Source organism: Sylvia atricapilla, chromosome 4, assembly GCF_009819655.1.
Source record: "Sylvia atricapilla isolate bSylAtr1 chromosome 4, bSylAtr1.pri, whole genome shotgun sequence".
Lineage (NCBI taxonomy): Eukaryota > Metazoa > Chordata > Aves > Passeriformes > Sylviidae > Sylvia > Sylvia atricapilla.
The window spans coordinates 32085016-32098297 of record NC_089143.1 but is presented as its reverse complement, the minus strand read 5'-3'; the positions used below and the strand labels follow the sequence as shown (position 1 = coordinate 32098297).

Below are 13282 nucleotides of genomic sequence, written 5' to 3'. Positions count from 1 at the left end.
GATCTGGGAGGGAATGTCCTGCTGCCATTCCCAATCCCAGGATCATCCTGTTGTTATCCCAGCCACAGGAACACCCCGCTGCTATCCCAGTTTTTAGGACATCTCACTGAAATACCAATCCCAAGGACATCCTGCTGCCTTTTCCAATCCCATGGACCTCCCATTGAAATCCCAATCCCAAAGATGTGGGAGGGAATGTCCCACTGCCATTCCAGCCTCAAGGATATCCCACTGAAATCCCAATCCCAAGGACATCCCACTGACACTCCCAATCCCAAAGACCTTGGTGGGAATGTCCCGCTGCCACCCATCCCAACCCCACATTCCTGGGGACTGTCCTGCTGCCATTCTAGCCTCAAAGACATCCCAGTGCCATCCCAATCCCAAAGATCTGGGTGGGAATGTCCCGCTGCCATTCCAGCCCCAAGAATATCCCACTGAAATCCCAGTCCTGGAGACCCAAGAGAGACTATCCCACTGAAACCCCAATCCCAGGATGATCCCACTGTTACCCCAGCCCCGGGAACACCCCACTGCCATTCCCAGAATCCTGCGGGATCCCACTCCACTGACCGTTTTCCCAGCAAAGCTGACTTCCACGAAAGGATCCACCAGGTTCTTCTTGTTGCTTTCAAAGCCAAAGATCTGCCGGACATTGTCCATTACGGCGTCATCCACTGAGGAAAAGAGGGAAGTGCCAAAATGCAGGAATTCTGGCGGCATCCGGAAGTTCCCAGCTGCCCCACCAGCAGGATGAGCATTCCCACAAAGGAAACACCCTCCGGGAGGGGAAGAAATTCTTCCAGGAGGGTTAAAACCAGTTTAGACCAGTAAAAAACTCCTCCCCTATAAAACCACCCTATATCCTTGGATTAAGACACGGATCTTTCCCTTCTCTGGGCCATAATTCCTGCCAGGAATGTCTCAGTTTCTGAGGGATCTGAAGGGAAAACCTACTCTGGGGCAAATCCTCGGCTTTGAAGATCTTGAGGCAGAACTGGGCAGCCCTGAGGGTGACCCCAGTGGGGCGCAGCAGGTTGGCCTCGATGTCCTCCTTGTCCTCGGCCACCTCCTTCTTCTCCAGCTGCAGGAAAAGTCACCCCAGATTTCAGGAATGAGCAGGAGAATCCCAAAGGAAAGAGGCTGGGTGGGTTTGGCATCCCTAGGAGTGGCCAAGGTGAGGTTAAAGGAGGTTTGGAGCTGCCTGGGATACTGGGAGGTGTCCCTGGACATGGACATTAAAGTTTTAAATCCCTGGACATGGGATTTAAAGTTTCCTCCAAACCAAAATCATTACAGGATTCAGGAGGCCCTCTGTTCTGGGAGAGTTTGGAATGTTCCCTTGGAGAAGGGAAAAATCCAGGGAATCCTCAGAGTCCCTGAAGGGGCTCCAGGAGAGCTGGAGAGGGGCTGGGGACAAGGCCTGGAGGGACAGGACACAGGGAATGGCTTCCCACTGGGAAAGGGGCCATTGGGCTGGGATCTTGGGCAGCAATTGCTGGCTCGGAGGCTGGGGAGGGGCTGGGCTGGAATTCCCAGATTGCCTGGGGCTGCCCCTGCATCCCTGGGAATGTGCAAGGCCAAGTTGGGATGGACTCAGATCCGCCTGGGATAGTGGGAGAGGTCCCTGACTGGGAATGGGATGGGATTTAAGATCCTCCTCCAACCCAAACCATTCCATGATTCCATGAGGAAATGCAGCACTTTTCCCCAAAACCAGAGGAAGATCCAAACTATTGCTTCCCTGGTAAAGGCCATGGGCGTTGGTGACTCTTGGCTGGAATATTCCAGAGCTGGAATATCCCAAAGCTGAAATTTCCTGTGGCTGGAATATCCCAGAACTGGAATTTCCCCCCATTCCCAGCGGGAATACTCACAGGAGCTTCGTCTCCAGGCCCCAGCACACAGGCGCTGACCTTCAGGTATCCTTTGGCTCCGGCGGAAAAATCCTCAGGATCTGAGAGGAGCAGCCACTTCCTGCGGAAAGCATGTTCTGCAGGAAAATGTGGGGAAACTGGGAATTGCGTTCTGCAGGAAAATGTGGACAAATAGGAATTGCATTCTGCGGGAAAATGTGGGAAAATTGGGAATTGTGCTCTGCATGAAAATGTGGGAAACAGGGAATTGTGTTCTGCAGGAAAATGTGGGAAAATGGGAATTGTGTTCTGCGGGAAAATGTAGGAAAACTGGGAATTGTGTTCCGTGGGAAAAGGTGGGAAACTGCAAATTGTTTCTGTGGTAAACTGGGAACTGGATGTGCAGGGATGTCAGGGATGCTCCTGGGTGGGGTTTAAATGAAATTCATGGAATGGAATAAGGGCATGTTTTAGTTCCTTTCCCAGGAAGAGCAAGGGAATAGAATTCTTTGGAATAGAATTCCTAGATTTGCTGTGGATGCTCCATCACTGGAAGGCATCCAAGGCCAGGCTGGACATTGGGGCTGGATCCACCTGGGATAGTGAAATTTATCCCTGGATAGAACCAGATGATCCATAAATTCCCTTCCATCCCAAACCATTCCAGGACTCCATGATCATGGATTCCTCTATGGAAGAGCTGAGATGTGTGGGCTCATTTCCCAAAAAAACAAAAAAACTAAAGGAGTTTCCCAAGTCTCACTTGGCTCGGAGTAAATGGTCTCCACGTCCATCTGTGGGATTAAAGGAAAAGGAAATTCCAGAGTTCATCCAGAGCAGGAAACGCCAGGAATAGGGAGATAGGAATTCCCTTACCCGGAATTCCCCAATCACCGAATCCGTGCGGAATGACCGAGAATCCACGACCTGAAAATGAGGGAAAACGGGTGATCCCACCCAAATCCTGCTGGGATGGAGAATCCTGGGGAACAGGCAGGGTTTCTCTGGGAAGGGCAGAATTCCAGGATTTCCCAGCACTCACCATGAGGAAAATGGGTGCATCGAACAGCTCCGACGGGGACTCGAAGACATTGAAGAAGAAAGTCTGTGGGAAACCAGGATGAGGATGAGGCGTTATCCCAGTTTTTCCCCATTCCCACATCCTGGAATCTCCCAGGAATTTCTGGAGCAGGAATTTTCCTGCTGACCTCATCAAAGAAGGGGCTATTCCCTTTCCGGATCCGCGTTCTCCGGGTCTGTCCAGCCACCGTCACCTTCACCACCGGGCGGATCTGGATCCCAGGAAGCTGCCGGGCCTCGATGATCCTCACCCGGATCTGGGATGGGATGGAGAGCAGGCAATCAGCGGGATCATCCCATAGGATGGAGAATAGGGAATCACCAGGATCCAGGATGGGATGGAGGGCAGTGAATCAGAAGGATGGGAATCAGCAGGATGGGAATCAGAAGGATGGGAATCACCAGGATCATCCCATGGATAGAGGACAGGGAATCACCAGGATCCAGGATAAGATGGAGGGCAGGGATTCACCAGGATCATCCCAAAGGATGGAGAATGAGGAATCATCAGGGTGGGAATCACTGGGATCAGGGATGGAATGGAGAGCAAGGAATCACCGGGATCATCCCATGGGATGGGGAACAGGGAATTACTGGGATCATCCCGTGGGATGGAGGACAGGGAAGCATTGGGATCAAGGATGGGATGGACCACAGGGAATCACCCGGATCCCACAGGATGGGGGACAGGGTATCACCGGGATCATCCCATGGGATGGAGGACAGAGAATCACTGGAGTCATCTCACAGTATGGAGAGCAAAGAATCAACTAGGATTATGCCATGGGATGGAGGACAGGGAATCAATCACCAGGATCTGGGCTGCGATGGGATGGAGGACAAGGAATCACTGCGATCATCCCATGGGATGGGGGACAGGGAATCATCAGGATCTGGGACAGGACAGAGGAAAGGAAATCACCGGCATCTGGGATGGGATGGAGGACAGGAATCACCAGGATCATCCTGCAGGATGGAGGACAAGCCATCACCACAACAACCCACAGGATTTCACAGAACACCTCATCCCACCTGGAAATCCTGCGGTTTGTTGGACAAAGGTTTTTTGGGAGAGTTCCTCCTCCTCCTCTTCAGCCCCTGGATGTGATTCCCGGGTGGTTTCCTTGGGAACGAGGGCGGCTCCGAGCCTGGTGCTCCCGAGGACTCCGCCGAGGGCTCCGTGTCCCCCACGGCCTCCGGATCCTCTGTGTCCTCCTCTCCGGCCGTCTCTGCCCACCGGGGGAAGAGTGAGATTGGGAATGGGTTTGGATCCCGAAAAAAGCGGGACGGGAAGGGGTTATAAATGCACGTTATATAGTTGGCTTTTCATGAATATTAAAATGAATACTGTAGGTATGGTTGTGTTTATTATCTTTACTTAATTAATATTATCTTCTATTAATTATACCTATATTAATATAGGTATGACTGCACTGTGCTATCTTTTATTAATTCTCTATTATTAATAATATTATTGATTCATTACTAATATTAATTAATTGATATTAATTATTAATAAAGGTGATAAATGTCTATTTTCTGATTGTAACAAAGCATTAACAGTAAAAAGACAAGGGTTTTTTTCTCTTTGTATCATCTAAACTGACCAAACCAGAACATCTGGAGGGTCACCCTGCATTCCTGCACAAAGGCTGATGAACTTCTGGTTTTTATCCAAATGAAGATAACCAAAAACCCTCAGGAAAAGAATTTACAAGACCCATGTCACCAGACAGAGTGGAGCCACCCACAGATGGATCTACCAGATGAAATGATTGGAGGGGAGCATCGATACTGATCAAACACAACGAGTTTTGTATATGTACAACATATATCTCTGATCTACTTAAACAATAAACTCTTCCAGCCCTTAGATGTTCTGCCACACTTATATTTAACTCATTGCTAATACTTTCCTCGCCCTTAAATTCTCCCATCCGATCTCATTTCACAATTCTCATCAAATTTCATCTCAGTCTGATGAAACACCAATTAACGTCACGGTTTCGGTTTGAATTTTTTTGGTTAACATACCATTCACACGGCAGTTCTATAGTCATTTAAATTTGTTTACTGATTGGGAGATAATATTTTGGCAGAGGGTCCTCTCTAGAGTTTTTATGCAGACACGCACCCCAAGAAAAGGTCTCTCAACATCATAAATCTGCAACTGCCCGGAATTTTTGCAGATTCTGCGCAGTGTCACCCATATAACAGTTTCCCAAGCTCCTTATGGGCCTCCACATGTTTGGGGCATCATTTTAAGAACGATTTTTCTAGTATAAACCAAGAGTTTCTCTTCTTTTATCTCTAAAACCATCTCTATCTCAGAAGAAATAGAGACCTCCTTATTTTTTTATCCCAGGAGCCGGGGGACGTACTCTATTCAAAATTCTCGATTTAATCTCACGTGTATCAGTACGCATGACCCTTGGGCTCAAACCCACATCCCCCCAAACAGCATTATGATATTATAAAAAAGAAAAATAGTTTGAATCATGCATTAGGGTCTGTTAAATATGTAACTGTTGGGGGTTAAGTTTGTTCCATTTTCACTCTAAAGAATTTTTCCCGATAAGTTACCAAGGAGACCAAGTGTTGGATATTTAAACAAAGAGGAGGCCGAAACCCAGCTGGGGAGATTTTCTCTTTATCTGTTAGGGAAGGAGTACCTGCCTTCTCTGATAACAAGTCAGCTGTTAAAACCGGGTGGAGCAGTGCTGCTTATCAGATGGGGCAGTGTTGCTTATCTCTGTTCATTCTTCCACTGCCCCCACGGGAAATCTGCTGTTAATGGGCCGTCAAGGCCCATGTGATGTAATCTGACAGGACACCTTACATCACCCCAGTGTGAGACGCTCCACCCAGGGAGAAGCCAAACCATCTTCACCCAGATAAAAAGGAGCCACAAGTGTCACCAGATATCCAGTGTTCCCACGGGACTCCCAAAGGAAGAGTGGACCACTCTGGACCCTTGGCTCCACAGGACCATCTCTGCTTCCAGCAGGACCACATCTCCCACTCCAGGAGGGCTTACTTTGGACTGTTCCCAACACCCTGACCGACAGGGTGCCAGGTTGTATTCTGACTCTGTCAGCGTTTTCTAGGATTTCTTATTTGTTTGTTTGCTTGCTTATTCTTCTGTACCACAACATTGTATTTTTAATATCCCTAGTAAAGAACTGCTATACTTATTCCCAAATCTTTACCTGACACCCTTTTAATTGCAATTTATAATAATTTGGAAAAAGGGAATAGAGGGGCTTACATTCCAAGGGAAATTCCAATCTTCCCTGGCAGATACCTGTCTATCTAAACCAAGACAGTAACACAGTGATCCTTAAAATAAGAAATGCGAAAGGTTAAAAGGTGTGCTGCCGCCAGGCACCCTCGGCTGAGAAACTTTTGCTTTTCTGCATCTTAATTGTCCATTTGTCATGCTCATTTTCAGCTTTCTGCCATTTTCATTCTTGGACTGGAGCTTTTTCCACATAAATAAAGACTGATATTTTGTAAACATGTATTCCTTCCAGGGGGAAGGACTAATTATGGACTCCCAAGTTGACCACCGGGGTCAGAGAGGTGTTCCAGGTTGACCACTGGTGCTCCTCTCATCTCCCGAATTTGGAATAATTCCTAATCTTTATATATAACCCCAAATCATAATAAACTCTCTCTTTCTCTTCTCACTTCTCAACTTGACAGGTGAGCCTCCTTCTCATGTCCTAACCACTACATCTATTTTTAATTTAATTAAACTTATAAATTATTCTAATTTATAGAAACCCCTCGTTTTTCACAGGAGGGGTTGTGATTACCGGTGACCGTGTCCAGCTCGGCAGCGGCGGCGGCCGGGGCCGGCTCAGGAGGGGCGGGAGGTGGGAAAAGCGGGATGGAGCCTGGAGGGGGGATGTAGGAGACCTGCAGGAACAGGAACGCCTGGAAAACAGGGAATGAGTGTTGGAGAGGCCAGGATGGGAGAACTGGTATCAAACTGGGAGGGACGGGCTCAAACTGGGGTCAGACTGGGAGGGAAGGGATTCAGACTGGTCCCAGACTGGGAGAGATGTGGCTCAGATTGGGATCAAACTGGGAGGAACAGGCTCAAACTGGGACCAAACCAGGAGGGACAGGCTCAGACTAGGATCAAACTGGGAGGGAAGGGATTCAGACTGGTCTCAAACTGGGAGCTGCCACTGGGAGGGACATTGCTCAGACTGGTCCCAAACTGGGAGCCCCAACTGGTCTCAGACAGGACCCACAACTGGTTCCAGACTGGGAGCCCCCACGGCCATGTCATGGCTCGTACTGGTCCCAAATTGGGACCCCTCTGGTCCCAAACTGGTCCCCGCTCTCACCCCGGTGCTCTCCTTGCGCGAGTCCAGCAGGGGGAGGTTGAACGAGGCCGCCAAGCTGGGAGTGCCCAGAACATCCCGGAGCGGCACCCGGGATTCTCCCAAAAACCTGTGGAAAACAGGGACATCGCTGACCCCAGGGCACCCAAACTATCCCAGAGCCAGGGATGGCAATCCTGAGGAGGTCACAGAGATGGAGCTGGGCTGGGAGAGCTGGGAATGTTCCCCTGGGAAAAGGGAAAAATCCAGGGAATGCTCAGAGTCCCTGAAGGGGCTCCAGGAGAGCTGGAGAGGGACTGGGGACAAGGCCTGGATGGACAGGACACAGGGAATGGCTTCCCACTGGGAAAGGGGACATTGGGCTGGGATCTGGGCAGCAATTGCTGGCTGGGAGGGTGGGGAGGGGCTGGGCTGGAATTCCCAAATTTTCTGGGGCTGTCCCTGGATCCCTGGCAGTGCCCAAGGCCAGGGTGGATGGATTTGGATCGCCCTGGGATGGTGGAGGTGTCAGCTGGAATCTTTCTTCTCCGGGATCCTCCTCCCATTTTCCTGTGGCTATTTAAGGGCACCCAAGAGTTGGAGCAGTCCCAAATTCCAGCTCCTTCAGATTTCAGGCCAGCAGCAATTCCAGCTTCAGCTCCAGCCTCAGAATCAGGATCCTTCCTGTCCAGGCCTCATTCCAAACCTCCTATCCCTAAAACCAAATCCCTTTCTCTATTCTTTTTTTTTTTTTTTCTTTTTCCAAGCACCTCTCCCACCCCAGGTAGACAAGAAAGGCCCAGAATGACTAGAATTCTCTCATTCCTCACCCAGCAGGAGCCCCAATCCATGGGGAACCCTCTGGAATGGGGGAGCAACCGGGATCAGCCCAGGAAGGAAACCGAGGCTCCGCTCCCGCCGCCCTTTCCCAGCACCGGCAGAGCAATTTGGCAGCTCTTCCCAAATCCCAGCCAAGCCTCCAAAATTCCATCCCCAGACAAGGAACACCCCCACCGTGTATTCCCGACCTTCCAACGCTGGAATTTCCACCCCCTCCTCGAATTCCAACCCAAACAATGCGGTGCGCCAGCCTCCCACGGCCACCCCCTGTCCCACAGCTGGAATTACTGAGGAGGTTTGGGAAAAGCCGGGTTTGGATGAATCCAGGGAATGGGAAAAGGGAGAGGGGAGGGATGAAAAATAATTCCCAGCTCAGGATTTTTTTTGCCCCCACCTGTTTCTTCCCACGGTTTCATGGTCCTTAACCACCACGGTGAGCTCGGCATCGGGATCCAGCGGGATTCCCTTCAGATCCCACTCGAATCCCTGGGGGAACAAAAAAAAGAGGAGGGAGAAGTCAGGATTAACACCTGGAATTGGAGAACCAAATCCCAAAACCCTTTGGAATCGCAGCGTTCCCAAAGCAGAATTTCCCAGAAAATCCATTTTGGGAACAAAAGTTTTCCTTGGCCATAAATTACCAGGAAGGAGCAAATCCCAGGAGTTGCTCCAGCCCCAAATTTGTGCCCATTTTCCCACCAAATTCCTTTTTTTTTTTTTTTTTTTTTTAATTTCCGCCCATGGCAGTGCAAGGATGGGGTAGGAAGGAAAAGGTGCTGGAAAAATTCTCATTCCATTAGAATTTCTTGGAATGTTTGTGCCGATTCTGCATAAGACCTTGGTGGAAGGAAAAGATGTTGGAATTCTGTCTGGAATTCCAGAGCAGAAAGGGAACCATCCCAAGTTTTCCATGGAGCAGAATCCTCAGGTCATCACCTGGGCTCAGGCTTGGGAACAGGGATAAATCCAGGGATTGGGAATTCTCACCTCATTCCAGACTGGATTCACATTGTTCTTGATTACCTTTGTCCTTTTCTTGACACCTGGAAGGAGAAAAAACCAGGACTGGGATCTTCCCAGGGATTGGGATCCTGGAATGAAACTCCCATCTCAGCTGGGGCTGAGCTTCCAGAAATTCCCAGAACCTGGATTAGTCTCTGTTCCCTGACCCCAGGTGGAGTTGAACTTCCAGAAATTCCCACAATTCCCAGGATCAGGATCCATTCCCTGCTCCCAAGCGGAGGCTGAGAATGCTGGGATTTGATCCAGAATCCCCACTTGGATCCCAAACCCTTTCCAGGCTGGAAAAAGCACCAGAAAAATCCCCCGGCATCTCTTCCTCGCCATGCCTCAGTTTCCCCAGAAGCATCCAAAGGTTTCCCAGGGAACTGAGGGAATCCGGGGGGCTGGAAGAGAAGATCCCAAACATTCCAAACCTCAGTTTCCCCCACAAATCCAACATTCCCATCCTGGGAATTCTCCATCCCACCCCAAAATTCCCAAAGCCACGCCTCCTCCTCCTCCCCTCATCCCTCTTGGAATGTCGCCGCTGCATCCCAAGGGAGGGACCCCCGCGGGAAGAGGAAAAGGAAAAGGCCAAACAATGGGAGGTGACTCAAATCCCGGGAGACTCACGGGATATTCCAAATATTCCCGGTTTTTTGGGGGGTTTTCCTGCTTTTTTCTTGCCCCCGTTCAGCGATTCCTTCCCTATTTGGGATTGTGAAAAACCGAAATTTCTCGGCTTTGGGAATACGGAAAACTCATCCGCTCATCCCAGAGATTTATTCCCGTCTCATTCTTGATTTTTTTTATTTTTAATTTTTTTTTCCCGGGATTCAGAGCCCTGGAACCGCCCTGGGTTGGGATTTGGAGCTCCCGGGATTCTCCAAAAGGAATCACCACGCCCCTCCCCCGTTCCCAAATGGAAAACCTGGATCGGGAGCCGCTCGTCCTTTTTCCTTAATTTTTGTTAAAAATGGGAATTCTTTTATATTTTTTCCCTCCCATTTTTTTCCAACTCGGGGAAAATCCCAAGGCAGCGCCGTCCCCCAGGGGGAATTTCGGGAATGCAAACCCCTCGGTTTTCCCAGGAAATCCATCCCTCGAGGAATGGGATAACCCCTGGGATTATCCACATCCATCCCAATCCAGAATTATTCACGAATTTAATGGAATTCCCAGCGGGGATTTAAAAAAAAAAAAAATCAAAGCAATAAAAGGTGCAAAGGGAAAGATTTTCCAAGGATTTCGGAGCTTCCCAGATACCAAATTTTGCTCCCGAAGCAGCCAAAAATATTCCAAACCCTCCCAAAAAAACCCGAAAACCCAATAAAATAATAAATCCTCGGGATTCCCTCACCTCGGAACGTCAGGCTGGCCACGGGATCGCTTTGTTTATCCCGCTTTTCCACGTTGGGAAGTTGGGAAGCCCTTTGGAGCAGGCAGCGGAGCATGGCCGGGATTGGGGAAAAAAATCGGGACTGGGGAAAAACCAGGATCGGAAAAACCGGGACTGGGAAAACCGGGATAAGGATCCGCTGCCTTATCCCATTCCCAGCCCCTTTTCCCGGTCCGGCCCTTCCCGGGAACGCCCCCGGGAGGCTGGAATAGAAAAAAAAACCGGGATGGTAGGAAGCAGAGTTTTGGGATTAGAGGAGATGGGAAGGGCGGGAGTTGGGAATAAATTCTCGGATTCAGGGATGCGGGGGGAAAAGAAAGTTTGGAGGATAAATCCTCGGGATTTGGGGAGGCTGCGATTCCCGGGGAGGGTCAAAAAAACGGGATTTGGGAATGATGGGAAGAGCAGAGGTCGGGGATAAATCCCTGGGATTTGGGATTCCCGCGATTCCCAGGGATGGAGAATGAAATCCTGGGGTTTCGGGAAACCTCAAGGAAGCCCAAAAATCAGGATTTGGGAATGCTAGAAACTCCAGGGATGGGGAAAATCCCTGGGATTTGGGAATTTCCCACAATTCCCAGACCTGGGGAATAAAATCATTTGGGAATTCAGGAATTCTTGAAACCCTAGAGGCATCTCAGGAGTGATATTTGGGAAAGCTGAAGCTCCAGCGATTGGGAATAAACCCACGAGATCCATGAATTCTGTAAATCCCAAGGACAGGAAATGAATCCCTGGGATTTGGGAACTTCCCACAATTCCCAGGGATGGGGAATAAAATCATTGGGAATTCAGGAATTCTGCAAACCCCAAGGAAACTCAAATCCTGGGATTTGGGAATCTGGGAATTCAGGGATAGGGAATAAATCCCTGGGATTCAGGAATTCTCCAAGCCCTGAGGATCACCCAGCACTGGGATTTGGGAATGCTGCAATTCCCAGGGATGGAGAATTAAATCCTAGGATTCAGAAATGCTGGAAATCCCAGGAAAACTCAAACACCGGGATTTGGGAACGCTGGAAACCCCAAGAAAATTCAAATTCCTAAGGATTTGGGAATGATGGAACTCCAGGGATGGGGAAATGAATCCCCAGGATTCGGGATCCTGAAATTCCCAGGGATGGGGAATAAATCACTTGAAATTCAGGAATTCTGGAAACCCCAGGGATGGAGAATTAAATCCTGGAATTTCAGGGGTGCTGGAAACCCAAGGAAGCCCAAAAACCGGGATTTGGGAATGCTGGGAACTCCAGGATCAGGAAATTAATCCCTGGGATTTGGGAATTTCCCACAATTCCCAGGGATAGGGAATGAAAACATTGGGATTTCAGGAATGCTGGAAATTCAGAAATCCTGGAAACCCCAGGGATAACCTGGCACTGGGATTTGGGAATTCACGGATGAGAAATGAATCCCTGGGATTCAGCGATGCTCCAAGGCCTGAACATGACACAGCACTGGGATTTTGGGATGGGAACTCCCGGGATTCGGGAATCCAAGAGACACCAAACACACCCCCTCGAAAAAAAAGAAAAAAACTGGGAATTCGGATGGGCGGGAACGCTGGAAATGCCACTCCCATAGCGAGAGAATTCCATGGAAAAACCAGGAGCGCTCCCACATCGGGGAATACCCCCAAAAAGTCCGCTTTTTCCCCAAAAACAGTAATAAAATACAATCCCACCCAATACGTGACGTCATAGCCACTTTTGTCCCCAAGGGGGACACCAGGAAAAGGGACAATTCCCGTTATTCCCAAATTTGGGATCGGTCCCCTTTTCCCCCGCCCCCAATGAGCGGAAAGTCCCAAAATAAACCTCGGCCGGCGGCGCTCGGGGACCAGGGGTGGCTTTAGGGGGGTCCCTAAGTGCCACCAAAGGGGTGGCGACAACGGCGACAACAAGGACCTGCAGCTCTCCCAACTTTGGGGCCAAAATTCCCTCGAATTCCTAAAAAAAAAAATCTCAAAATTCCCTTAAATCCCGATTTTTTCCCCTAAATCCGAATATTTCCCCCCCTAAATCTCGCTTTTCCCCCCCAAATTCCGATTTTCCCCCCTAAATCCTAATATTTTTCCCCCTAAATCCCGATTTATTTTCCCCTAAATCCCGATATTCCTCCCCTCCGGAGCTTGGAGTGGGGAGGGGACACCAAAGGGGTGGCGGCGACAACGGCGACAACGAGGGAGGCCCGCAGCCCCATCCCAACTTTTAGGACCGAGGCGGGCGTGGTCGAACCGCGCCGAAAATCCCAAAAAAATCCCTCCAAAATCCCCAAATTCTCCAAATTTCCCCCAAAATCCCGGGGTTTTTTCCCCACCTTGGAAGGTGGAGGAGCAGTAGGTGTCGCTGATGTCGCTGTCGCCCGTGAGGACATTCTCGGCCCGCAGCACGAAGACGCGGAGCATCGTCCCCTCCCCCACCCCTCTGCATCCCCCTCCCCCTCGTCCCTCCCCCCAAAAATCCCGGGATTTCCCCCCCTCCCCCATCCCAGGCTCCGCCTCCCTTAAAGGGACCCGGCCCCGGGAGTGGGGAGGGGCGGGCTGCGGTGACACCCTCTCCCCCACACTGGGGACATCGGGACGATTTTGGGGTCCCCACCCCCCTTTGGGGACATCGGGAGGATTTTAGGGTCCCAATTCCCCTTTTGTGTCCTGAGGGCGAGTTTGGGGTCCCCAACTCCCCATTGTCCCCAAGGTGGGAGTTTCGGGGTTCCCACCCTCCTTAGGGGACATCGGGGAGATTTGGGGGTCCCTATAGCTCCAGTTGTCC

The 13282-nt window shown here is 50.1% G+C and overlaps 1 protein-coding gene across 11 annotated transcripts in view; it reads right to left on the bottom strand.

Annotated features, from left to right (window-relative positions):
• DYSF (dysferlin) overlaps positions 1 to 12924 on the bottom strand; it is a 71792-nt gene extending 58868 nt beyond the window's left edge. For 6 of the 11 annotated variants that reach the window (XM_066317533.1, XM_066317527.1, XM_066317537.1 and 3 more), the window contains exons 1-13: positions 12831 to 12924; positions 9098 to 9153; positions 8505 to 8596; positions 7295 to 7400; positions 6755 to 6875; positions 3969 to 4165; positions 3065 to 3193; positions 2899 to 2961; positions 2733 to 2783; positions 2620 to 2650; positions 1878 to 1993; positions 958 to 1084; positions 574 to 677 (exon numbers count right to left, since the gene is read on the bottom strand). In XM_066317533.1, the coding sequence (XP_066173630.1) occupies positions 574 to 677; positions 958 to 1084; positions 1878 to 1993; positions 2620 to 2650; positions 2733 to 2783; positions 2899 to 2961; positions 3065 to 3193; positions 3969 to 4165; positions 6755 to 6875; positions 7295 to 7400; positions 8505 to 8596; positions 9098 to 9153; positions 12831 to 12918 (1281 nt within the window). In that variant the 5' untranslated portion in view covers positions 12919 to 12924. Of the gene's footprint in view, positions 1 to 573; positions 678 to 957; positions 1085 to 1877; positions 1994 to 2619; positions 2651 to 2732; positions 2784 to 2898; positions 2962 to 3064; positions 3194 to 3968; positions 4166 to 6754; positions 6876 to 7294; positions 7401 to 8504; positions 8597 to 9097; positions 9154 to 10472; positions 10650 to 12830 lie in introns of those variants that run through there. The other 5 variants (XM_066317531.1, XM_066317534.1, XM_066317535.1 and 2 more) reach the window with 3 other exon arrangements.
• Positions 12925 to 13282: the final 358 nt, after the last annotated feature.